Here is a 25,872-nt window from a genome sequence, read left to right as displayed (position 1 = left end):
TTAAAATGGGAGGCAAATATAGTAGAAATAATCAGTTCCTTTCTTTTGGGCAAGACACATCTTTCTGACCCAGATGGGGTGTAGCAAAGCTCCACATTTACTTGCTGTGTGGTCTAGGCCATTTCCATTTGAAAGGATCCTCCTAAAGTCTTTTTAACATTTTTCGAAGATAAGAAAGAGAACAGCAGGCACTTTACAAAGGAGAGGCGTAAGGAAGTCAAGGCTATTGGTTTTTACTTTTCAGGAGCCAGTAGTTCTGAAGGTAGGGAAAAGGAAGAAAAGAATGCTGAAGAAAGCATGAGGAAAACTTAGAGGAGAGATGATTTCGATTTTACAGTGTGACTTTCAAAGTCTTTGTTAGGCAGCCCACTACCTTGCCTCCGGAGAGGGTGCTAAATGATTTGAAATCCTTCCTGTTCTGAGAGCCTCTAACTCTTAAGGACCCAAGACCTAAAGTACCTATTGATCTAAAAGAGCCATAAGTTTAACAAAGTCTGCTTTCTTCTAACTTCGATTCAGTTAGGCTTATTTAAAACAATGGAATCTTCTACTTTCTATGTCTCTCTTCTCTTGGTCCTCTAATAAAACCAGGTGAGGAAGACTTGGAGAGATAATCTCTATCAGGCAGATCACCTGTGCAGGTGGCCAAAGCAACAAAGTCCTGGCATCCATCAAGAAGCCACCATTCATCCCTTTCTCCTTTAGCAGTCTTAAGTTTTACAAGATTAAGATATAGGTAGTGTGATAAAGCCAAAGATTTGTATTAACTGCTATTTCTACTATGTAAGAGTAGTGTTATGATTTCAGTTACTGGGAGTGGGGTGGGTTTGGGTGCCTGATTACTTACCTAGAGACTGTTTCCTCCAGCATTTTGGGGTTTTAATGATGGTGAAGCATATCCAGCCTCAGAGACTGACAGCCCCCTCTCAGGCATACGGCTGCCCTTGAGGCAGCTTGGGCCCCATCTGTACCCTGGCACACAGTGCTTCTCTACTTGGATTCCAAGGAGCTCAGAGTCTTGTCATGTTGCAGCTCCCAGCTCTTGGATGAGTGCCAGGCATGCTGATGCCATTACCGGATTAGGTTGCTTTTTTAAAAATTCATTTTGTGAACTCATCAAACTCATTTAACAGAGGCTTTGGTAGTCAGTTTCTATCATTGTCCTAGTCCTCTAGGCTCTGCTAAAAGGAGTGACAGGATACCAAGATACTAGGCCCCTAGTTGTGTGTGTGTGTGTGTGTGTGTGTGTGTGTGTGTGTAAATCATAACTATAATGTGTGTACACCTTTGGGCCTGGTGGGTAGATGACAATGGACTAGTAACTCCGATGTTAAAGGAAGAAGAGCCCCACATGAAGGGAACCTGCCTAGCAAATAAAGGAGGTTCTCCTGATTAGAAGGAACAAGCCTGTAAGGAAAATTGCAGCAGAGGATGAAAGATTCCAAGGAGCAGGCTTAAATCTAGGTATTAAAAAGCCAGGAGTTTGAGGTTGGTCTGCTGAACCACCAAGGAATGGAGTAGGGATTCTGGTCAGAAAGACCTCAGAAATGTGGACAGGCAGGGAAAAGACATAAACATCAGACATTTGAAAAATGGCCAAATGTGTTTCAAAAAAAAAAGAAAAAAAGAGAAAGAAACAATCTGTGAACACAGTTATCTCCTGGATTTGATTTTCATAAAGAAATATGCTTTTCCTTGAAATAAAGTGTGGTTGTCAAACCGGCTCCATCGACTCTCCCTTGGGGCGGTTATTAAAGGTTTGGAAAAAATCTCTAAGAAACCAAACCAGTTTTTGGCTTTGTACTTTTGGAAATCTTGGAGTAAATTTCACCCTCCAACCCCAGATTTGCACATTCTTCCCTTTTAATGTCTCCTGGGCATTCAAAGGGGTGTCCCAAACTCTTCAAAACCATGCCAAAGCCAAGAAAAGGAACTGTGAAACTGTCCTAATAGGTAGCTCACAGCCCCTTTCTCTGCAGCCAGAGAATCTGTGTCTCCAGAGTCCCTCTCCCCTGGGAGGAAGCCAGGTGGCTCCCTGTGTAGCTACTGGCAATGAATGGGAAAGAAAGTCTAGAGAGGCAGGTTTCCAGAGAGAGCCGTCTCCTAATGCAAACCAGCTCGCCCAGGGGCAGGAGAAATACCAGTGCAGTCTGTTTTTCTCAGCTGGAAGCTACACTTGGTTTCTGAACAGGGCTGCACATGATAGTTTTTCTTTTGCCTTTCCCCTTTTGCCAGAGGGCACTTCCCGACCTCACTTATAGCAGATTTGCACACCCTTGCAGATTTCAGCAATGGTCTCGGCTATTTAGATCCTAGGGAGGGTGCAGAGCAGGCAGGCGCCCCTGCAGTGTCTGAATTTCTTACATAAACACAGCGCACTGGGCGAGCAAGCGTCCCTGCCCCGACAGCTGGGCGCTGGGCACTGTTAGGTCTGCCCTAGCTAGCTGAGCTGCAGACTCCCCCTTTTGCCTGAATGGAGCATTCCAAATTGGTTGTGAATGGAGGGCGGGGCTCACTTGCAGACTTTTTCAATGAATAACCAGACCCCATTGTGCAGCCTGTGGAAAAACAACCAACTCAAACAACACTGGGACTGTTAGAAATATGCTTGTGATTGGCAGCTTGGAGAGCCTCCAAAATTAGTTTCCTTTGGCTTCCCTGCTGCTCCCTGTTCTCCAAGCCTGGGCTTAATGGAGTTTGAGTTTTCTTTTAAGTGCTGTATTTAACCCTCAAGCTGCCCTGCTGATGGCCTGAGTTTATGGGGAAGGGCTGCTCCTGCTCAGGAGACCATGAGTCCTCTCCCTTTTGGCCCCACCTTGTCTCCCTTTTTAGACTAGCTGTCTAAAGGGCAGGATAATAGAGAAGAGGGTGGTGTAGCTTCCCCTGGAGAGAGGTGTTGAGACTTGATCTGAGGATATTATCTCCTTTTATCTCCTTCCCTGGAGTTGTGGCTTTAACTCCCCGTAAAAGATTCCTGCCTGCTCTTGGGCTCTGACCTCCACTAGTCTCCACTCCAGGCCTGAAGAACTTAGGTGCTCCTGCCACATGCAGGTATTTATTGATTAGATTTATTTATTTTTATTTTAATTTTTATTTATTTTTGTGTGCGGTACTGGAGATCAAACTTGGGAGTGTTCTCTCTCTGAGTCACATCTCCAGTCCTTTTTATTTTGTTCTGAGACAGGGTCTTGCTGAGTTGCTGATGCTGGCCTCAAACTTGTGATCCTTCTGCCTCAGCCTCCCAAGTTGCTGGGATTACAGGCATGTGCCACTGTGCCTCGCTTCTTGCTTAGATTTTAACATGGGATTGACAAAGCTGTAATTATTCCTTGGCTTTCTTTCCTGTTTAATTTCCCACTGTGACTGGATAAGTGTCATTTTATGAAGACATTTCACAAACTGCTACTCAACTGTTGGAGAATCTCACTATGGCTGCAGTTCTTACACTGGGCACTAATCAAATACTTCGCCTCCCAAAATGAACATCCTAGGAAGTACCAAAAAGAACCCAGTCTCTGATCAAGCCCCAAACCAGAGTGACCTCCTCACACTGGAACCATACCAGGATCTAGGGCTACACACACCTCAGAAGCATCCACTATTAAACATCCTTCAGTATCTTCAGCTAGTTAAGACTCACAAAAAGCTGTGTGGGCTAGCCCAGGGCTGTGTGGCAGCATAAAAAGAACAGTCAGTTAAAAAGCAAAACAAAACTTAATATTAATGCAGTGATGTGTGATGCGATGCATTTTCCTCAGGATTTTACAGAGCCCTTCTTATTGCTTACTCTTCATCTTCATAATGATAATACAGCCATTTGCACTTGTGTTTTGTCATAAGGTTTTCTCCCTGAAAGATTCCCCTTGCTGTAAATTGATCTTGTAAACATGCTTTCCCTTCCTTATTATAATAAGAACGGGCCTGAGCAGTTTGTCCTTTGTGAGAGAGTTTGAAACATGCCAGGAGGTGACCCTAGATATTGGTTGTGCGGGATGAGGCTGATAGGGGGCTTCTCCTCTGGAGCTGAGGAGAACTTAGCTTACATAAACACTTTTCAGCTGAGTGCCTGGAAATGCTTTGTAATGGCCTGAAAGAGCACTTGACAAGGATGTTTTATACTTTCCCATAGAAAAATTAGAATGGAAGGGGGGATGTCTCCTGCATATAGTCACCCTTAGTGAAGAACAGATCCTAAAGCCCACCCCAAGTTTCCTAATTTGAATTTTAATAGAAAATAACTGAATGAAGGTAACTGCACTGTGCTGAGGACTATCTTAAGCCAGAAAGTTTGTTTCTCAATTTTCTTTTCATTTCTTCCTTTCCCGACCAGCCATAGAATTTTATTTCTTGAGAAACATGGAGAAAAGCACATAGGGTCTTAACACATTCTGTATCTTGATGAATATTAAATTTAGTCCCTGCTTCTAATCTCATTCCATTTCTGTTGAAATAGGGAAAAAAATGTTTCTAAGGTTCCAAGTGTCTCCAAAAGCAGAGAGGCCCTATAGTATATTTCTTTATATCTAGCTCAGCTACAGCAACCTGCTCTGCACACAGTCAATACCTACTAAATGTATTTTGCACATGACCACATCCTCTGTTCTTTCTTCCCATTCCATCTTCCAACAGGCCTAACACCAGCCTCTTCACTAGAAAGATTGCAACTTTTGGGGTCTCAAAACCTGAGTTCTAAGGGTCCTTGGGGTGACCTTGGTAAAAAATAATCTATTTCTCATTTTCCATTTCTTCTTTTGGGTGCTTACATTAGCCAGGTGCTCCTTGGTTGCATTTAAACTTTAAGCAGCTGATACTTAGGCTTCCCAGTAAAACTGCATGTGTTCAAGAACAAGCACAGTATAGGCACCCCTGCGCACATGCTGAGTTTCTGCTAGTAGGAGGACTAGAGACAGAAGGGAATGGTTTTGGAAGAAGTGATTCCTCTAGGGTTTGGATTTTCTCCTGTCAGATTTTAAGGATGAATTTTAAATTTGAAGTTGAAGATAAGATTTTTCCACAGGGTTTAAATGCTATTTCAAGTACTGTTATATTTCATTTTAGTGCCAGTTTAGAAGAGAATTGTATATTGGGAGTAAAGTGTAGAATGGATGATAAAGCTTAAGGTTTGGTTTCGCTCGTTTTTTCCTTTCAGGAAAAATGCTGTTACCCTAATCCAGGTGGTGTGTTCCACTGTGAGCAGCCCTTCATGGTCTGCCACAGCAGCAGAAGCCATGCTGTCATCTCTGACCACACTGGAGTGGGAAGACTAGGGCTCTCTAGTTGTCTATCATTGGTAAATGTTGAATATTAAAATTCTTTGAACAGCCACCCAAGGAAAAGTCGTAAGTTGGTCTGAAGGATGCTCAGATCCTCATTTTGATGTAATCAGACCAGCCACATTTTTTTGCTGTCAATGCCATATGCACAAAAGTAACCAAACTCCCCAGGTGGGAGCAGCTCTGTGGCCGAGGTCTAAAAGCCCCAGCCCATGGCAGTGGAAGGTGGTAGTGTATCAGAACCCCAGGGGAGCCTCTTATTTTTATCTTGGTTTTTCTCAGTTAGCTCTGTACACGTGGGGAAGCCATTTACTTTAAAACTATTAAATGCTTTGGTTTCTCCAAGGCCCACAAGCTCTGGGATGTGATTCTTATTTAGAAATAATCATTCTGTACAAAATATTTTTTATGGAAGAGCCCCATCCACATCTATTGACACATGAGCCCTACCTTAATCAAAATTGACCCTGTTCTTTTCTATACTCCTTTTCTGCTCTTTAATTTCTCTTATATTCAAGCCCTCGTGAGTTCCCATTTTTAGAATTCTAAAGCAACAATCCTAAATGGTTAGGACTGTTAGGACATGTGTCCTTTGAAGGAAAGGTACTGCATAGATCCAAAATGTTTCAAGTATAATGCTGTTGGAAAGAGTGTGAACTTCAAGTAAACCCGAAACTAGTTCATCTAGGTGTTAAAAAAAAAAAGAAAAGAAAAAAGTCTCTGCTACCATCGGCATTCAGTTTTCTTCCTTATTTGATAATAGTTTTTCTGTTTGGAAATGACTATTTAAAAGATGCAGTTTGTACCAAGAATGAGAAAGCACTTCAGTGCTAGACAATTATTCTTACCATCTGTGAGTCAGGACATTCCTGATTTAGTACATATGTACAAAGTGGGCTCTTCTTACTTCCAGGACCACTTCTCTGGGTGGAGGAGAGAAAGGACATTAATACAAAGAATGTTTTTCCTTCTGTTCAGCCAGACTTAGAATAGAAGCCTTTGAAAATCACCTGTCATTATTGTTAGTATTGATAGAGGTGAAAAAAGGACAAAGCCAGTGTCTCAGAATCCTCCTAGCAACCCGCCTTCCTAGATGATGCCCAAGGACATGACTTGCCAGCTTTTCTACCCTGACAAACTTGACCCTGGAATGTACATCGCCCTCGTTACGCTTTTACTCTGCAGACTTGCAGTAGATCAGTGTGTGCCTCTGTGCAGAACCCATTACCCTGAGCTCTTCCCTGGGCGTTCTCCACCTTTGGAGGGTAGAACTAGCTGCTAGCCTCAGGCATCAGGAGAGAGATAGCTTTGAGGAACACTTGTTCTTAGCCAAGCTTCCCTTCCCCATTTGTCGCACTGTCTATCCTTTAAGGCCAAGTGGATAATATTAACCTGGATAATATTTCATATCTCTGAAGTGGGAGTAAAGAGGGAGAGGTACACACCTGTAATCCTAGCAACTAGGGAGGCTGAGGCCGGAGGATTGCAAGTTTGAGGCTGACTTCAGTCACTTAATGAGGCCCTAAGCAATTTGGTAAGATCCTGTCTTAATAAAAAAATAAAAGGGCTGGGGTTGTAGCTTAGTGGCAAAGCACCCCTGGGTTCAAGCCCCAAAAATAAAATGGAAAAAAAAAAAAAGAGAGAGAGAGGTGGCAAGCAGGGAGTGGGAGAGGAGAGGAGGGAAAGGGGAAGTACTGGGGACTGAAGTAGAGCAAATTGTATTCTATGCTTGTATGATCATGTCAAAATGGACTCCAATATCAAGTATAACTATTCAATATCATGTATTATTTTTGTAAAAAGGGGAAACCTTGAGCTTCCCCTGGAGTTTGGAGTGCCCTCTACATTTTCCTGGTCAGTCTGAGTGGTACTGTTCCCCCCCTGTTTGGTTGTAGTTGTACATAATTCAGAGACATCTTAAGCTGCCTTTCATGGGAAAAATTGAGGTTCCCATCTTCTGAGTTGATAATTTGATTGAGAGGTGTCATGTGCTCCAGCTAGCTGCTACTATTGCTTGAAGAGGCCGTGAGAAATGGTGGAGGGAAAGAAGGGAATTTCTTTCTGGATGTGGTGATCCTTGAGCTGGGCCTAGCAGAAGCAACTCTCCCAACTGCCTTCCCTCCGCCCGTGTTAAATGATATCACTGAATAGTGTAGACACCGTCGTTCAGATGATACGATTCCAACAGTGTAAGAAGGCTCCCAGAGAGATTCCCGTCCTGTAGAGTACATCTCTTCCCACAAAGAAGTTGAACTGCCTTTGTGATTGCAAAGCCACCATTTTCATCTTTTCCTGCTTTGATCCCAACCAGAAAGGTTTTGTTCTAGGGTCTAATGGAAGCTACAACCTGGGGCCCCTTAAGTTTAAATTGCTGATGTGCTTTGGCACCTTCAGAGCTGGGTTTCTCCATAGTTGAATCTATCTTGCATTTCATATAGTTCACATTCCAAGGAGCAATAAGGGCATAAAATACTGTAACACTGGCCTTATACAAACAAAATTAGAAACGCCCCACTCTCTAGAACCAGCATTACACCCTGCAGTACCTATCATCAAAGCACAATTCTGTACACAGCCAGCATCTTCCCAGAGGAGTGATGTTCTACAAACCCAATACTTCATACATGTCACAGCTTAGACCCGCAGTGCTGTTGTCGGCTGAAGTCCACAGAGGAGATTAAGGGTGATCTGAGGTAAACTGGGAATGGGAGAGAGGCTTATAGAGCATGGCTTCGTGGACTTAACCTCTTCAGGGTATCAAGTATTATCTAGTTTTAAACCTAGGTGGGGGAAATTTTATCACTAACTCTAAGTTCCTTTATACTGGGAGAAATTCCACTATCTCTCAGGGGGCTTCTTGAAAAGTTAGTCCAGTTATTTTCTAAGCTCCTTTTCCTTCCTTTAATTTCTAACTCTTACATTCAGGGGCCCTGGGTTTCCTTTTTCAGAATGCTAAAGTAATCTTCCAGTGTTCCTGATTCCTGACAACTATGTGTTCCTGCCACCACATATAAAGCAAGAGTGGGTTCTCTGGAGAAACAGTCCCCACACTGTCTTTCAAGCAAAGTTCTTAGCTTTTTAAATTTTTTTGTGGTGCTGGGGATTGAACCCAGGGCCTTGTGCATGTGAGGCAAGCACTCTACCAACTGAGCTATATCCCCAACCCAGTATTTTTTTTAATAGTTCACTAATAAAATTCCTGGGCTTGTTCCCCACCCCCCAAATCCAGTTCTGGTTCTTGAATTTCCAACACGGAATGATCTCATCGACTCTTAGGTATAAGAGATGTCTCCTTACCTCACTTCTGTTCCCACTGTAGCAAGACCTGGCTCTGGTATTCCCCAGCTTTTTCATGTAGGGTCATCAAAACTTCAGAAACTTGAATCTTGATCTTAGGTTAGTCCTATTCCTATGCCAGTGTAACCCAACTCTTTCTGTTGGATCTGTCTTTTCCCTTGCCCATTTCATGATATTAAGTTCAAAGCCTTTCTCCTTGAGCTGATTATGTTACCCAAATTTCTGGGACTAAATCCTAACAATAGAGTGGTTTTTTTTGGTCCACACACCAATTATCGAAGCCTCTTTTGCTGACTAGTTTTTTTTTTTTTCACACTGCATAGGAGAAATCTGATTCCTGTAGCCAAATGTTCCAGGAACTAACTCCATTGGTTCCTAATTTGTCTCATGGGTTATTTATTGTATAGAAGGTAATATTGGCCATATAGGAAGGACTTTAACCTCATGGTTAATCCTATACTCTGGGGCCCTGAAATATACCACCAGGGTCCATTCTTTTGGTCCTCACTGAGAAATAGGACAAATTGGAAAGAATACCTGGAATAATCAACATAATAACCTCTTCCTACCACCATCGTTAATCACCAATCTAAAATCCTGAGTATTGCAGCTGTACCAATCCTGAAGCAATCTTTCTTTCTACCTACTGATTCCCTGTTGCAGAGTAGAAACATTGCTTTCTTTGTGTAGGACTTTGCCTAAGTCAAGTACATCTGTTCTTGAAATTTGAGATTGCAGAATGAACCTGTCCTGAAATCTCATGAGGTGTGTCTACCTAGTTGTTGACTATACCAGGTTTGTCATGTCTCTCATAGACATTTATTCCACCCCATAGTCCTGCTGCCATCCTTAGATCCTAAGGCATAAATGGACAAGGGATTTTCCAAGCCAGCATGCTTTCTTGAACACAATTTAGATCTTTAGCTCCATATCCCTTTCTGATTCCCCATCCTGATAAGCTAGTTTGTGCCAGTTGGAGCCTCAGAACATCTTGTACCTTTCCCGCCTAAGGCCCAGCAGCAGAAACCTAGGCCACCCAATTCAAGTTCTGTTCCTTGGCCTGGCCCTAGTTCTGTTCAGCCATTATGGACAGAAGGTGCCAAGCCTGCTGCTTAGGGGATGAGAATGAGGGAGAACCTCAAGAAAGAGCCTTCCTGCCAGCCTTCACAGTTGACGATGACTATATTTTGCTCTCCAGAGGACTCTGGAGATAAAATCTATTGCATTGTCTAGCTGTTCTGATAATGTTCTAAACTTGTGAATGTATATTCACAAAGAATGAAAAGTCTTTATTTTTTTCCCAAAAATGCTTTGTTATATATCAATAATATGTATATGGAATTACTGATAGGTGTTACTTTGGTTTGTCATTTTGTACTTACGCAGTTGTCTTTTTACCTAGTAAAGTGCTGAGGGCAGGAATTAGTCCCAGTGGGAACAGTGGCAGTTTTTGCCATCTCGAGGGTGTTTTCCTTACCCTTTCTAAGTGGGCCAAGGCCAGCAAAATATTTGAGAACCACGGGCTTAGACTTTAGAGTATGACCAACATTTATCCTTGTGTAACTTTATATTCCCAGTGCTGTATTATCCTTCCAATTTGGTTACAGGCCAAGGGTGGCTTTCTTCATGTGTGAATGCATGGGTTTGAAGTTCTTAACACTTCTACTTTTGACATGTTAGTCAACCATAAAATGAAGGATTTTTTTCCCCTTTCAGTACTTTTTCTCCATTTCTTAGAGGAAATGGAATATAATATCTGTCTTATTTGATTTATTTTTAAAGCAGACTTCTGCATTTACTTCATTGATTTCTGTATAAGTATCCTTTTTTTCCTTTTGAAATATTTGAAAGCAGATTGCAGACATTATGACATTTTACCCCCCACATACTTCAGTGTGCATCTGCAAAGATTAAGGATATTTCTTCCCTTTATCCTAAGAAAATTACATGTCATTTGGTGTAACACTCAGTATTCTCCAGTTGTCCCCAGCAGTCTTTTTTGGCTAATGTAGATATTATTTTTCTTTTTGTTTGTTTGTTTTTTTAACCTAAAATTGAATTAAGAATCACACTGCATTTATTTTATTCCTCATTTATCTTCTTTAATCTGTGATAGTCTCCCAATTTTGCCCCTATAACACTGACTTTTTAAGAGTACAGATCAGTTATTTTATAGTTGTCAAGTTTTTTAGGATACGTTTTAAAAGAATATGTAGAAATGCAAATAGCACTCAGAAATGCTGATCTCAGGCCTGGAAATCCAATATATTGTTGATTCTCTCACTTTTCACATCCACGTATGTGCTGCCCTTAAAAGAACAGAGTGAATTCCTTTAAACCCATCACAAATAATTTGAGCATATTTGGGGCGAGGGGTTTTGGGGATACTTATTAACAGTTTTTAGCATAGCTTTGTCCAATAGTTGATTCTACAATTTATGGATGATATTTCACTATATTAAATTTGAGAATTTATGCTTACAAAGGTTCACCATGTTAGATATTGAAATGGCACTTTCCCCTGTACCTTCTCCAATTCTGCTTTTAGAACTTGTACCCCCTAACTAAAATTGGTATTTCCAGTTTTATTTTTGGAAACTATTGCCAGGCAGGATCAATGTTAACCATTCAGATGTGTTTGAGCATGCCTCTTATTGAAATGGGAAATCTTAGACATCTCTTTTTCCACACACTCTTTTTTTAAACTGCCAGAAACCATCCACTTATTTGGTGCTATCCTTCTGATCCTTGTTGTTCCCAGAACAGGGTATTATCTACTTTCATTGTCATTAATAGTACTGCTATGACGATCACAAAGAATATGACGATAGTAATATATTTTATGTCTGAAATGAATTTCTACTCAGTGCTAAAATAGAGAAACATTTCTGATCACTTCTAGTAATATGGCAGAACTTAAAAAATAAGCCCATCCCAACTGCCCATTTTTTTTTCTTGCTAATTAGCTGTATGAGCTTTGTCTTACAATTCATCAAAAATGGCCAGAGCTAAGAAAAGGCAAGACTGGGTTAGAAAGTAGACTTTTGACTTTATCTTGATTTTTCAAACTGCAGACTCCAGAGTACACTCCTGGTCACCAAAATCTCTCTGGTCTTTGCCACTGGGATGTTAGACAAGTTAAGGGTAAATCAAGGAAGAACAGACCACACCTGTTGTTTCCTGTTGAGTCCTTTGGTTCTGTTTTCAGTGTCATTTTTATATTCACATATCCCTCTGCTTGGTATCCTTTCCTACCTTCTTTCCTTATGTTCTCTGCAGTTAAGATAATAAAAACATAGTATGGTTAGATGCCTTGACTTCCCCACCCCCAATTCTTGACTAAGCAGCACATGGTTCTTCCCCTAGAGGGAAATGAGTGGCATAGGAGCAGTCTGAGAAGCAGTGAGCCAAGGCTGGTAGCCAAGATAGTAGTGTGTTTAGCAATAGGCCTCCACTTTAGGATTATGGCTGTGGAATCCCAATGATATCTGGCCAAGACTGTTTGAGTGCACTCCACATCACATTTGTTTTGAAGTGCTATGGGAGACTGTGGAGCAGACACTGGCCACCTGAGATGCAACCTCATGGGCATGTCATTCAGAAGCAGGTGTTGGTGTTCTGGTCAACTTCCATCAAGAGACAGAACCTTCCATGTAAAGTAAAGGATCATGGCTGTTGAATGTAACCAAATAAGGGCCTCTCCCAAGGTCAGGCTTACACAGCTGATTTGGGAAAGATGAGTGTCCCAGATGAAGGTAATAAAAAACTGAAGAAGGGAGGAGGAAAACCCTAAAACGAAATCTAAACAACACCTGGTGGAAGGCAGGCAAAGCCCGTGTGTAGAGCAGGAGAAGTCAGGGTGGGTTTAATCCTTCTCCCCACTCAGACTGCAGTCTAACTGATGAGCAATTTCTTTTACTCTCCATAGCTGTATAGATGTTTTATGTATTCTCAACAAAGTCTGTGGCAAATTGAAACTTAGATGATTTTGAAACACTAAAGTAAAGCCTTATTAGTTAAGGTGGGGTTTACCTTTTAAAAAAATCCTTTTGAATGAAACTGTCATTCATTCTAACATTTAGAATTAGTGTTTTCCCATGCTCTGGTCCTCTTGTGGAAATGGCGAAGTTTGCTATTAACTTGTGTGGGGTAGCTGCCTTAGACAGAGTCCACAGGCCTGTACTTGTGGACAGGAAACAAATTTTGTCAATGGAGAGAATTATTATTTCTTTTCAATGAACAAGCTTGTCTTTTTTTCTACCTTAAAATAATTGGGTTATGTTTTGGAAGATGGTTTTTCTACCATCACAAAAGAAAAATTTTCTAAAATTTGAGGACTCTTAGTATTGCCATTGGAACAGGCCAGAGCTGCTTTTTTAAAAAAGTAGAAACTTAATGGAAATAACTTAGAAATCCTAAGGGTACAGCTGCATGATGAACTTTCATGTAAGCATTTAGATGAGGAAACAACTTATCAGAATACAAGAAGTTTCTTTATGCCTTCTTAATAGGCACTGTCCACTTGAAAGTAACTTCCATCCTTGTTTAATGGATTAATTTTATCTCCTTTTGTACTTTACAAAAATGGATGCAAACAGTGTGTAGCTTTTTGTATCTGGATGCTTTTGCTCAGCATGTATGTGACATTCATTCATGTTGTTAATGTAGTTTTAAATTATTCATTCTCATTCTGTGTAGTGCTAAGATTTTGTTTGGGGTTACACTGAACTTATAGATAAACTTGGGAACAATTGATCTCTTTACAATATCCATGATGATACATTTGAGACTTTAATTTTTCTTAGTGTTTTGTAATTTTCAGTATAGGCATCTTACATGTTTTTTATTAGATGTGTTCCTAGATATTTGATGTTCTTGTTGTTAGGAATTATTTTTTAAATGTCACATTGTTTTGGTTACTGGATATAGAAATAGTCTTAACCTTATATTCAATGACCTGCAAAACCAGACCGGTTCTTAAATTTTGTGAATACTTCAATATTTTCTGTATACTCAACCAAACAATCTGCGAATGACAATTATATTTCTTCCTTTCTAATGTTTTTGCCTAGTGTTTTTTTTTCTTGCCTTATTGCATTGGCTAGGACCGAGCCTTTTTTTTTTTAATAATCATCCCTGTGACAGAAAAATTTTCCAAGGAGCTCCCTAGTCTAGTATAAAGAACAACTAGGAAGTTATGTTGGTTCATTTGTAAACCCCATACCCAAAGTTATTTATTTATTTATTTATTTATTTTGACTGTACTGGAAATTTAACCAAAGGGTGCTCTACCCCTGAGGTTCTACTATAGAGTTACAACCCCAGTCCTTTAATTGATTGGTTGATTGTAGTCCGGGGATTGAACCCAGGGAACTTTATCACTGAGCTGTATCTCAGCCCTTTTTATTTTATTTTGAGACAGAGTCTTGCTAAGTTGCCAAGGCTAACCTCAAACTCACAGTCCTCCTGCCTCAGCCTCCCAAGTCACTGGAATTATAGGCATGCACCACTGTGTGCCCAGCATCATTTCTGAATTTAAAATGTTGTTATGGTATAAAGCAGTCCACCATACTTTGTAGTACATACCCATAAATAAAGACTTAATTAAATTTTATCTACTAATTGCCCTTGGCTTTTCTATCCCTGAAAATAGACTTTGTGTGTGTGTGTGTGTGTGTGTAAAAAAATACATATATATATATATATATTTTTTGTGTATATATATATATATATATATATGTTTTGTATATATATATATATATATATATATACATATATATATATATATATAAATTTGGCATGGATCCTTAATAGAATTCTTGTCAAATAGGGATCAGATAGCTCACTCAAAGTGTTCCTGCCTCAGAGGTAGTATTAAGAGAAGGTTATTCAGAAGCAATGTTTAGGGAAGGGCAGGGTTTCTGGTTTAAGAGACAGTATCCAGCCAATGGTATGGAGTCTGGTTAGTTAGTGACCATTTTAGAAGATAGCAGGTCTTCTAAAATGCCTGTAGTTGTCTAAATGAGCTGAAGACTTTGATCAGTTTGAGTATAAAAGGAGAAAGTGACCTTTTAAGTGGAACATTAGAACAGGAGGCAAGGATTGCAAAAACTGAAGACTGTTGGAGTCAGAAAGGTTAGTTGCCACTAGGGGTAAAAGAGGATCCTGGGCATTTTAGTGTCCTACAGATATGGGAAGGTGTGCACTCTTGAGTGGAATTAAGTTTCTGAGGTGTAACCCTACTGGACAGTACAGAGACGTAAGGATCCAGCCTTGCCAGTGGTGAAAAGTAATTCTTCCATTTTCTGTTCCTGGTTTGTCTTCCGTCTCCATCTCTTTCCCTATTTCTTAATTCCTTTTTGACATAGTCTTTTTCTATCAGATTCCCTCTAGGAGGCAATATAATGGAATGGCTAAGAACTGCTTGGGCAGAAATTCCAGGCACTTCCTAGTTGTGACTGTGGCACATTTCTTTGAGCCTCATTTTCCTGTCTGTAAATGGAGACAATGAAGTAGTTTTGTTTGTTTGTTTTGGGTACCAGGGATTGAACCCAGGGGCACTTAACCACTGAGCCGCATCCCAGGCCTTTTATTTTTTATTTTGAGACAGGGCCTTCATAAGTTGCTTAGGGCCTCAGTAAATTGGTTATGCTGGCTTTGAACTTGCAATCCTCCTGCCTCGGCCTCCCAAATCGCTTGGATTACCGTATGTGCCACCATACCCAGAGGAAGTAGTTTTCTCATTGAGCTAGGAAAATTGAATGAAATAAGGTACATGAGAGCAATTTGGCACAGAGTAAATGCTAAGAGGTCTGTCCACGTGCCTCTTTGTTGGTCTTCCTTGTTCTTTTCCAAAGGTTTGTTTTTTTATGCCCATTTTTCCTGTTTTCTAGAGCACTTTCTCTTAACCAGGTGTAATAAAGTATTTTTATTTTAGTTGAAAAAAAAAAGGTTTTTCAAAATACATCCTCTATTTTAAATGTACAAAGTGGGTGAGTGGAATATATTCCATTTTTGTCAATATGGTAGAAGATTGCTAAAAGGACAGTAGGGACCCTTTACCTCCTCTCCCCTCTCACAAAGGTAGCTCCGAAACCTTGAGCAGTTCCTTCAACTCTTTTGGGTCTCAGGGGACACTTAACCACTGATCCCTATCCCTAGCATTTTTAAAATTTTTTTTATTTTGAGACAGGGTCTCACTAAGTTTCTTAGGGCCTCACTCAGTTGCCAAGGCTGGCCTTGAAATTTTGATCCTTCTGCCTCATTGGGCTTACAGACATGGGCCACCATGCCCAGCTCTTCAGGGTTCTTATCTGTATGTGTAAGGGCTTGATTCAAGTGTACTGAGGCCCTAGTCTCCCTTAACTACATCTATGAGAAGATGCTAAGAATCAGCTTATGCATGCATTGAGGAAAGGGCCATGTCTGATTCGCTTTCCATCATATCCTTAGCACCTCCAGAATGATTGGCCATAGAAGATACTCAAAGAAGAATACAAAGAGAGAGAGTGAGAGAGAGAGAGAGAGAGAGAGAGAGAGAGAGAGAGAGAGAGAGAGAGAGAGAGAGAGAAGGGAAGGAAGAATTCTCTATGATAAGGAAGATGGTCCATATTCATCAGGGATTCTTATTAGGGCACCATTGGTGTGCCACACTGTGGGCTCATCTTCTATAACTTTGAGCTTAAAATCAGAGTTTCTAATTGTAGAAGATTATCAGCTCAAATAAACACTTAACATTTCTAACTTCCTCAATAGTTTATGATCTGTTTTCATTTATGATTTGTTGCCATCCTTTATAGTCCTAGTCTCTGTCGCTGTTTAAGTCAGCTATGCAAAGGTACTCTATTTTTGAAAGCACAGGGTGTAATTATGCAACATCATGGCACCATCTGCAAGGTGCTGTGCCATTTTCTTTATTCTCAGGGCAGCATCGCATACCTCATTTTACAAATGAGGAATCAGACTGAAAGCAAGGAACATTCCTTGTGCTTCTGAGTTCCTACTTTAAATACACCACTGTCTCAAACACATGCTGCAGTGGGGAACTCCTACTGCTGGTCCAGGAACTTTGGGGAGCTGAGCTTTCTTCCTCACCACTTCTAGGATCCCTAAGAACTCTCCTTTCGGGGTGGATCTGTGAGATTTTCCATTCTCCTTCCTGCCGTGTTCCATTGTCCTTCAAATTGTTGATTCCTGGGGGGAAAAAACTGTAGATGACTAACATTGTGCCTAGACTTTCAAGGTTAAGAACCAATTGGAAATAGAATCTGTTGGTTTACTCATCACTGAGCTCAGCATTTCTTGAAATGTTGATTTCTTAACTCCCTCTTGTTTAGAGAACAGAAGATTTCACATATAAGATAGTTTCAGGTGAAAAAAATACTAAAATAACTTAGAGCCAAGATAGTATGATACACGCTAAAAGTTCCATCTGTATTTGAAGAAATAGAGACATCAAAATTAACTCGTAGTTTAGATTCTCTTTTAATATGTATATATGCTGTTCCTGAAACCACTGTAAAATTTTTCTGGGCAACTTTGGTTTGCTCTCTAGTATTAATCATGTCAGTAGAACGGATAACTTTTGTAATGATATTTTGAAAATCGCAAAACATTTCTTAAGCCAAATGAGAAAATTGAATAATTCCCCAAATCATTTACTTTCCAGACTTAGGTTAAAAAGTTATTATAAATGAATACTTTTATACAAAGTAAGAAGAGTACTTTTCAAGGGCATGTAACTTGCTTAGATTGGGACATCATTATTTTTCCTCATTAATGCTGCCAAAAACACCTATGGCAGAGGACTACTGAGAGTAGAGGCAGAAACCAGAGCCATGTGGAGAGCTGCCTCAGGGGAATGGTTTTCTATTTCAAGTCATCTGACTCTCCCCTCTCATTTACTAACAACATCCAAACAACAACAAGCTTGGCTACTTTGTGTCTGAATATCTGAAGAGACATTTGATAACAATTGAGTTTTGGTTGCCATGATGTCACCATTGAAAAATCACGAGAGACTCTAATATTAGACTTCTAAATATAATCTGCCTGTTCTCAACTTATTTCATGTATTCCGGAAAAGCAATTGGCATTATGTAAGAAAGGAATTATGAAAATCAGTCTTTTCTAGTCACTCACTGGCAGGACTCAGCTAAACTCCATTGCCTGGGGTCAGGCACAGTGGTACACACCTGTAATCCCAACTACTCAGGAGGCTAAGGCAGAAGAATCACAAGTTCGAGGCCAGCCTGGGCAGTTGATCAAGGCCCTCTCAAAATAAAAAAATAAAAAGGCTGGGAATGTAGCTCAGAGGTAGAGCATTTGCCTAGCATGCACAAGGTACTGGGTTCAATCTCGAGTATGACACACACACATGCACACACACAAAATAGTAGTTTATTTGGCTTATGGTCTAGAGGTTTGGGAAGTGTCTGTTGGTAGTTCATAACATGGCAGAAAAGCAGAAGGGAAATCAAACATGTGCAAGAGACGAGTCTGAAAAGCTGGGTTGTCTATATCATAACCCATTCGCTCTCACAGTAACATCCTTAAATCTCATCTTGGCAGCAGAACACTCAACACCACCTTAAAGCCAAATTGCAGCATGAGTTTCAGAAGGGACAAACTGCATTCAAACCATCAGTGGCACCATGTATGGAAGGACTGGTTATGAAAATCTGCCCTTGCTGGTTGGTCACTGCTTGGGCCTGGGGCAGATTTGACCACAGAGGTGACCAGGACTTCAGTATGTGTTTAGCCTTTCTTAGTTAGTCGTTCAATCTGTGTTTGATACCTTTGCTTTTAAAATTTTTGTAGTGCCCTAAAGTTGAGGGTTTCTTATGTAGAGCTCATATTTAGAATAAATTGGAGAAGGACTTTTTAAAAACCACATATATAATTTATAACTCTGTCTCTGAATAAGAAATGTATTTGCCACAGCAGTTTTAAGCCTTGGATAAGCTAGTGTATAGTGCCTATCAACACATTTTTGGCAGTTTTGTCTTTTTTGGAAAGAAAGTTCTTTGTGTCCATAACTCTTGGTGGTGTCGCCCCTACTTTTTTCCTGAAGACTCATCACCTGTAGGACTTTTAAGGGTTTTGGAACCTCTGGGATCCATTGCCAACAAGATTTTGGGGGAAAGATTTAGCTAATTAAAAGTGCCAGATGATTATTTTGATTTTAAATAGCTTTTCATCGACTTTTGACGGAAGGTCGTATGTGTGGTTTGCTTTCCTTGACGCATGACTTGACAAGAACAATCTGCATTTACAAGGTTTGCAGACGGAAGCATCAAGCTCCCTGCTAACGGGCTCTCTCTTCTGTTTCAGTGGTGCTTCATGCCCCACCTCCAACCAAGATCAAACGGGAGCTGCATAGCCCCTCCTCTGAGCTGTCGTCCTGTAGCCATGAGCAGGCTCTTGGTGCTAACTATGGAGAAAAGTGCCTCTACAACTATTGGTAAGTGGAGCCAGGGAAAGGCTTCCCAGAATGGCTCTGAAAGTAGCCAACAAGTTCAGTGATCCAAGTATTACACAGCAGACCCTGGGGGTAGAACATGCCTTTCTTTTGTGGCATTGGAACAGCTGTAGTCCAGTCCATCTGGAACCATTGAGCTACACACCAAGGGAACCATGTTCATGGGCTACCAAGCCCTGCTAGGGAAAGAGCCTGGAACACTGGGGTGTTTGACCTGTGGCTTTGAGGCAGGTAATATATACTTCTTCATGTCTATCATATGTTAATGTGAACTTTAAGCACCAAGGAAGTAATCTTCAAATCAGAGTAAACAAGAGTCCCGATGCTTTTGCCCTTTACTTAAGAATATGCAGGCCCCTGGAATGAAGCTTTAATTTTAAATCATTCTTTGCTCGAGAAGGTAAACATAGATCTGCCTGAAAGGGGGAGGAGAAGAGTTGTTCATTCAAGTGATATTACATCAGAAATTTACCTTCTGCAAAGATTCTAATTCCAGGAACCCTGGAATATTTAGGAGAAGGGACCAGAGAAGGCCTGAAGTGTAAATTCTCCCCTCACCCACCTGCCCCTACACATGCATACATACACAGAGAATTCTTTTAGAAAGAGGGAAAAAGGAAACCGGAAGCAGAGGCTAAAATTATCTTTGAGAAAAATCACTAGAAGTGTTAAACAAGTCCCTGTGACGCAGTGTGTTTGTCACTTTTCAGAGGTACAAATATTCCCTCAGGGCTGCTAGCAATTTAACTATGTTAATGCTGTCATTTCCTGGCAACAATGGGCTGCACACTTGTGTTCTGCTGGACCTATAACCATGCTGATGGCTTCATTGCAGCCTAATGGTTCCTTCTCTTCTTCTGTTCACAGTGCCTATGATAGGAAGCCTCCCTCTGGGTTCAAGCCATTAACCCCTCCTACCACTCCTCTGTCACCCACCCATCAGAATTCCCTGTTTCCCCCATCTCAGGCAAATCTGCCCACCTCAGCGCATGCCCCTGGAGCTGGCCCAGTACAAGGTGTGGGCCCTACCCCCACCCCTCACACGCTTCCAGAACCTGGACCACAGCAGCAAACATTTGCGGTCCCCCGACCACCACATCAGCCCCTGCAGATGCCAAAGATGATGCCTGAAAACCAGTATCCATCAGAACAGAGGTGAGTGCTGCTCTGGACCTCCTGAACTGCCTCCACCCCTCTCCTTTTCTCACTGGGAGAAGGGATGCAGTTAGTTGTATTTGCCAGCTACCTATAAAGTTCTTATTCCACTGAGGCATCTTGTGAGGTAAGACCGATAATGATATGACTATGACTTGTTTATGTACCATGCTGTTCCTGAGGTACTCCAGATGCTTGGTAGACATTACGACATCCTTATGAGGTAGGTAAGGGAGAGATAATTGGTGCTGCCTGCCCCCCTCCAAGCTTGAGGAAGGTTGACTTGCCCACGATGCATGATCTGTTGACCCTCTTCAAGGGCAGATTTCCTGGCTCCTCGCTGATTTTTGTCTGTGAGAGATGAACTTTGGTTTATGCTACCCGTAATTACTTTATTACCAATATTTATACATACATATTAGGGAAGCTTGCTGACAGGAGTCATTATTATTCATCTGATTTTAACACGCTTCAACAGTAGATTAACTAAGAACTTGGTTGTAACAATCTGCTTTTGAGAAGTTTCATGGTTATACTCCAGGTATTTTTCATTCCTAATCCAAGTTATTCCTATCGGATAACTTGGAGTCCTTGATTTACCAAAAAATAAAAGTATAAAGGTCCAAACTTGACTTCTTAAGTTCCAGCCTTCTAACTCCATTATCTGTGGTATTCTAGAATTTTGAAGGTTTATAGCCTGCTTTATTTAGGATGCTCTAGGGACCTGTCTTTTTTTAATCCAAGTCTCTGGGGTGCTGAGATAACAGGCAGCCAAGGACTGCTACATAATGACCATGCCATTTCATTTCTTTCTTGCCATGTATTGGGTGGGTGAGGGAGCAGAAGGAATAACGTAGAGGGTATCTTCCCCAGGCCTGGTCCAGCTCAGACACCTACCCATATTTACTTGGAGTTAACTTTCCTTATTTCTAGAGGAAATGCAGGAAAGTAAAGCTTTTCTGACTGGTTTTGATCCCACTCCTCCTTTGCTCTGACAGCCACTGTAAAGAATTGCATAACATGGCTGGTTGGTGTTTATTCCCTTGTTTGGGGCAAGGGCCAGGAACACCCATGCTGTACTAGGCCCCAGGGATGAATGTTGGGCTGGCTCAGGAGGGGCTTCCATTGGGACTGGGAGCTCATCTGAAAGAGGCAGCTGCCACCAGGCTTTTGACAACTGTTACCTTATATTAAAAACCTTGTTTTTTCTGAGATATTGGGGAAATTTGGATTTTTATGTTAAAAAAATACAGGTTTTTTTTTTTTTTTTTAAGTTGGCAACTGATTCAAATTAAAAACAACAACAACATTTTGCAGACTAAACAAAACCTATCTGTGGGCAAAATCACCCTGCAGGCCTGCCAATTTGTGAACTGTGGCTTAGACACCATTTTTATTTCAACAGTTTTTTAGTGTTATGTTTTATGAACTTCTTAACAGCTCTGTGACCAGGGCAGAGGTAAAAAAAAAAAAACATTTTACAGAAGAGAAATCAGGCGGTCAGAGCAACTAAAGGACTTCTAAAGAACACACAGCCAAATAAAAGGTCCCACATTCAGAAACCAAATGTGAACTCCTGTGACTATACTATTTGTTTTAGTTATGATTTTCTTTGAGTTACTGACATCCACTAATGGCTATGAAAGCTGAGTAAGTGACCTTGATTCCAATTTAAACTGTATCCATCTCATAATCCCACCAGAACTGCTCTCCCTCAAACTACAAAATCCCCAGTTCCTACATAGTTACTCTAAACCCACATGGTAACATATCTTTTTTGTTTTCCTCTTGTACATTTTCTGGTCAGTTGAATCAAGTAAGCCACGATTTAGATCCCTTTCTCTAGACTGCATCTAGCCATATATACTTACTGTCCTCAGTACATGTTGATAGTGATGGCAGTTTGCTAGAATCATACTTGAAGCAACTAAAATGTAATCTAGTCAAAAGTGCATTCTTAATGTTTTGTATAATTTTCGTATATAATTCTTCACAGCTCAGTTTATTTTTAGAAGATAAACACTATGTTTGAAAGCCGTGATTTATATTGATTTCCTCCCCGCAAGAAGGGGGAATACCATGTAATTTGGCATGTTCAGACATGTTCCATTTACACTGAACGACCAGCTGCTTCTCCAGGGACGTGCTCTGCCTTCAGCCAGCCCAGTCTTGCCAGGATTTTCATCAGGCTGCTCACGGTGTTTACATGTGCCGGGTGGAGGAACTGAGAGGATATTCCTGTGTTACGCCCATAGTGGTGGCCATGTATATTTCTGTCTTACTGTACGGTATCTCATTACATCTCCAGTTGAGGAAGATCAGCTGAAGGGGCTCCACTGAAGAAGTATGTCTTTTAGAATTTTGAAATACCCTGATACCCTCACGCACTTGACAATCAGAAAAGACAAAATTTAAGAAAACTCTCCTGAGTAGAAAAATCTGCTTCTGGATAGTCCCTGAGAGCATTAGCATCGGAGGGGGCGGTCACACTATCGTAGGTAGACTATAGTGGCCGAGTCATCAAAAGAAGGCCAGTTCCATTCAGCATCTTCTAGAAGAGGAAACGGCCTCACCTGTTCTCTGCCTTGGTGGTTACAGTGCAGGTCTGAAAGCTTACAGTGATGAGCTAAGTTCTCTGGAATTTTGATTTAATAGAAACTACTCATTTCTTAAAGAGTAAATAAATTAAGATATTTGATAGACTCAAGTTTTTCTTGTTTCCACTTCTTCTCTTAAGGTCCATACCTAATAAATTGCTGTTCATTTTTACCCTTCAAATTTTGTAGTTTTTAGAGAGGAGAAGACTTGACTGTGAGTCACATGTGTTGTGGGCTGACCTGAAACAAAGTGAATGTGTCTGACGCATCTCTTCTCCACGCACCCCGTTATAGCATGTTATGTATGACAGCACGGATTCACTTTGAGATTCAGACTAAGTTTCTTGGATGATTAATAGAACCTAAATAATGAACTTCTACTGTTTGGAATGCATCATTTTTTTTTTTTTTTTTTTCTTTTTTAAAAATTCTGAATCTTAAAAGAGGGCTGGTTTTCAGCATTTTACTATATTTACTGAAGGGTTGTTACTTTTTATCAAGGTGTTCAGTAAATATTCCTTCTACCCCTAGTTTACTAAAAGTTTTTTAACATGAATTGATCTTGAAATTTATCAGACACTGTTTGTGCCCCTATTGAAATGATCATATGATTTTTATCCTTTAATTATTTGGCACATTATACTGATTTATACAAAACCAACTTTTTTTTTTTTTTTTTTTTTTTTTTGATACTAGAGATTAAACCCAAGGGCACTTTGCCACTAAGCTACATCCCCCAGGTCCTTTTCTGTTTTTTTGTTTTTTGTTTTTTTAATTTTTAGTTTTTAATTTTTTTAAGAAAGGGTCTCTCTAAGTTGCCGAGGCTGACCTCCAACTTGGAATCCTCCTGCCTTAGTCTCCAGAGTAACTGGGATTACGAGCATGCATCACCTCTCCCAGTCCAATCTTGGATACTTGTGACACATTCAACACTCAATTTGTTTATTATGTGTTATCTTTTGTAAGTTGCTGAATTTGGTGAGTTTGTTTTTATACATGCTAGACAGGTGCTCTACCACTGATCTACATCCCTAGCCCTAAACTTGGTTTTCTAGTATTTATTTAGGACTTCTGCATCTGTATTCATGATTGAGAACAAGGTGTCATTTTTTTTGTTTCTTCCCTTCTGTTGTCCTTGTTGGGTCTTAGCATGGCGACTATGCTCATCAAATGAGTAGAGGATGCCATCCTTTTTCTGTATTCTGGAATATTACATGTGAAATTGGTGTTCTTCATTCCTTGAATTTTAAAAAAGATTTTACCAGTAAAACCATTTGAGCCTGACATTTTCTTTGTGGGAAGATTTTAAATTACTGGTTCAGTGTCTTTACCTGTCACAGTTTTGTTCCGGATTTCTGTTTAGTTGAGTAAGTTTAATAAAGTATTTTTTCCTAGGGATTTGTCTACTTTGTGTGAGTTCTAAAATTAATTGGCAGGAAGTGTTAATAATTTCCATTTTAAAATCTCTATAGCACTTGTAGTCGTCTCTTTTTCATTTTCGGTATTGTTTATTCAGACCTTTTTTTGCTTTTTTTAGCCTTAGCATACACTTTGTCTTTTCAGTAAGTAACATTTGGCCTTGTTTCTCTCTATTGGTATTTTGTATCTCATTGATTTCTTACTAAAACTGTTCTTTTTGCTTTATAATTATTCATTCTGTTTTTCTAACTTATTTGATTGAATGACTAGCACATCAATTTTTTTGCCCTTTCTCTCTAGAACATGAGCTTATAACCAAGTAAAATGTCTTTTGAGGCTGGGGTGGCCATAGACTGATGATTTCCCGGGTCTCTTAAGGTTCATGTCTTGTCTAGAAATAGTTTCTAGTCATTTCCCCTTCCACTCCCCAAAATGTTCCAGTTTGGACAATCAATTATTTGATCTCCCCACCCAAGTCCTGCTTTAGTTACATTATACAAGTTCCGATTTGTACAAATTTAAAAATGCAGTTACAAGTATTTCCTAACATTTCTTTTGACCTAGAAGTTGTTTACAATTAAGTGTCTTAATTTCTAATCATGAAATTTTTCTAGTGACCTGGACTAATGTGATTTTCATTTAAATGTCATCATCAGAGTATTTAAAAACAGATGTAGAAATAGTTGTGGCAACAGTAGGCCTGTGACTCTGGAGTTGAAGAGACAGGCAGAACTGGAGTTGAATCCCACCTCCGCTTCTATAGGACATTGGGCAGGCACTTCACTTCTGTAAGCTCTGGTTTCTTCATCTGAAAATGGAAGAATACTAGACACTTACTGCACAAAATCATTGTATGGATTAAATAAAATCACATTGGGGTAGAGAAGATGTTCAGTAAATATTATCTTCTGAGACAATTTTACTTAAAACATCACTTTTATATTCCATATACTTAAAAGAATCTTCCAAAACAGGTGAAGATACTACAAACTGAGAAAGTTCAATGTTAAGTTTTTTAAACGTAGAGTTCCCTTTATCCCAATCTTTTCATCACCAGGCTTATCATGCTATATATGCACAACTGATACTTGATTCATCTAATATCCTAGCAACATGTCGTCTTTGCATTGCCTTCCTCCTCCCAGAGTTGATCTTGAGAAATCAGACAAACATCTAGACCTAGGAAGGACACATTCCCCCCTCTACATCTCTCAGTGTTTAATTACAGTTTAGAAGGACCATTTTGAGTCTCAGCAGTGTTGACAGGCCTCCAGGAGTTCACAGTACTGGGAGGTGTTTCAGAGGTTTCTTGGTATGCTTTTAGGGACCATGTTTGAGCCTAGAATAAACACAAATGTGAAGTTGGGCAGCACGTTGCCACCCACAATAAAAATCAGCATCCCCTTTCTGAAAAGGGGAGAATGGATATTATAGACAACTAATAAGCTTTCTTAGTTTGTTTTGTGTTGGTGATAGTCTTCTGGCTTCTTAAAGTCTTTATATTTGCATAGCTTCTGATTTTAGCTGGGGAATTGTAGGAAAAGGTAGGGTAGTTGAAGGTTTTGTGTATTGAGAATCTAGCAGTGTGCTGGGCCCTGTTACATGTATTATATTATGCAACCTTTACAACAGACCTTTGAGACAGATACCC

The 25,872-nt window shown here is 40.2% G+C and overlaps 1 protein-coding gene across 2 annotated transcripts in view; it reads left to right on the top strand.

Moving 5' to 3' along the window:
* Etv5 (ETS variant transcription factor 5) overlaps nt 1-25,872 on the top strand; it is a 57,302-nt gene that overhangs the window by 8,134 nt on the left and 23,296 nt on the right. For both annotated transcript variants that reach the window (XM_047565163.1, XM_047565162.1), the window contains exons 6-7: nt 18,903-19,032; nt 19,918-20,205. In XM_047565163.1, coding sequence (XP_047421119.1) covers nt 18,903-19,032; nt 19,918-20,205 — 418 coding nt within the window. The remainder of the gene's footprint in view (nt 1-18,902; nt 19,033-19,917; nt 20,206-25,872) is intronic.

This window comes from Sciurus carolinensis, chromosome 9 (assembly GCF_902686445.1).
Source record: "Sciurus carolinensis chromosome 9, mSciCar1.2, whole genome shotgun sequence".
Lineage (NCBI taxonomy): Eukaryota > Metazoa > Chordata > Mammalia > Rodentia > Sciuridae > Sciurus > Sciurus carolinensis.
This window is presented reverse-complemented; position numbering and strand designations above follow the sequence as displayed.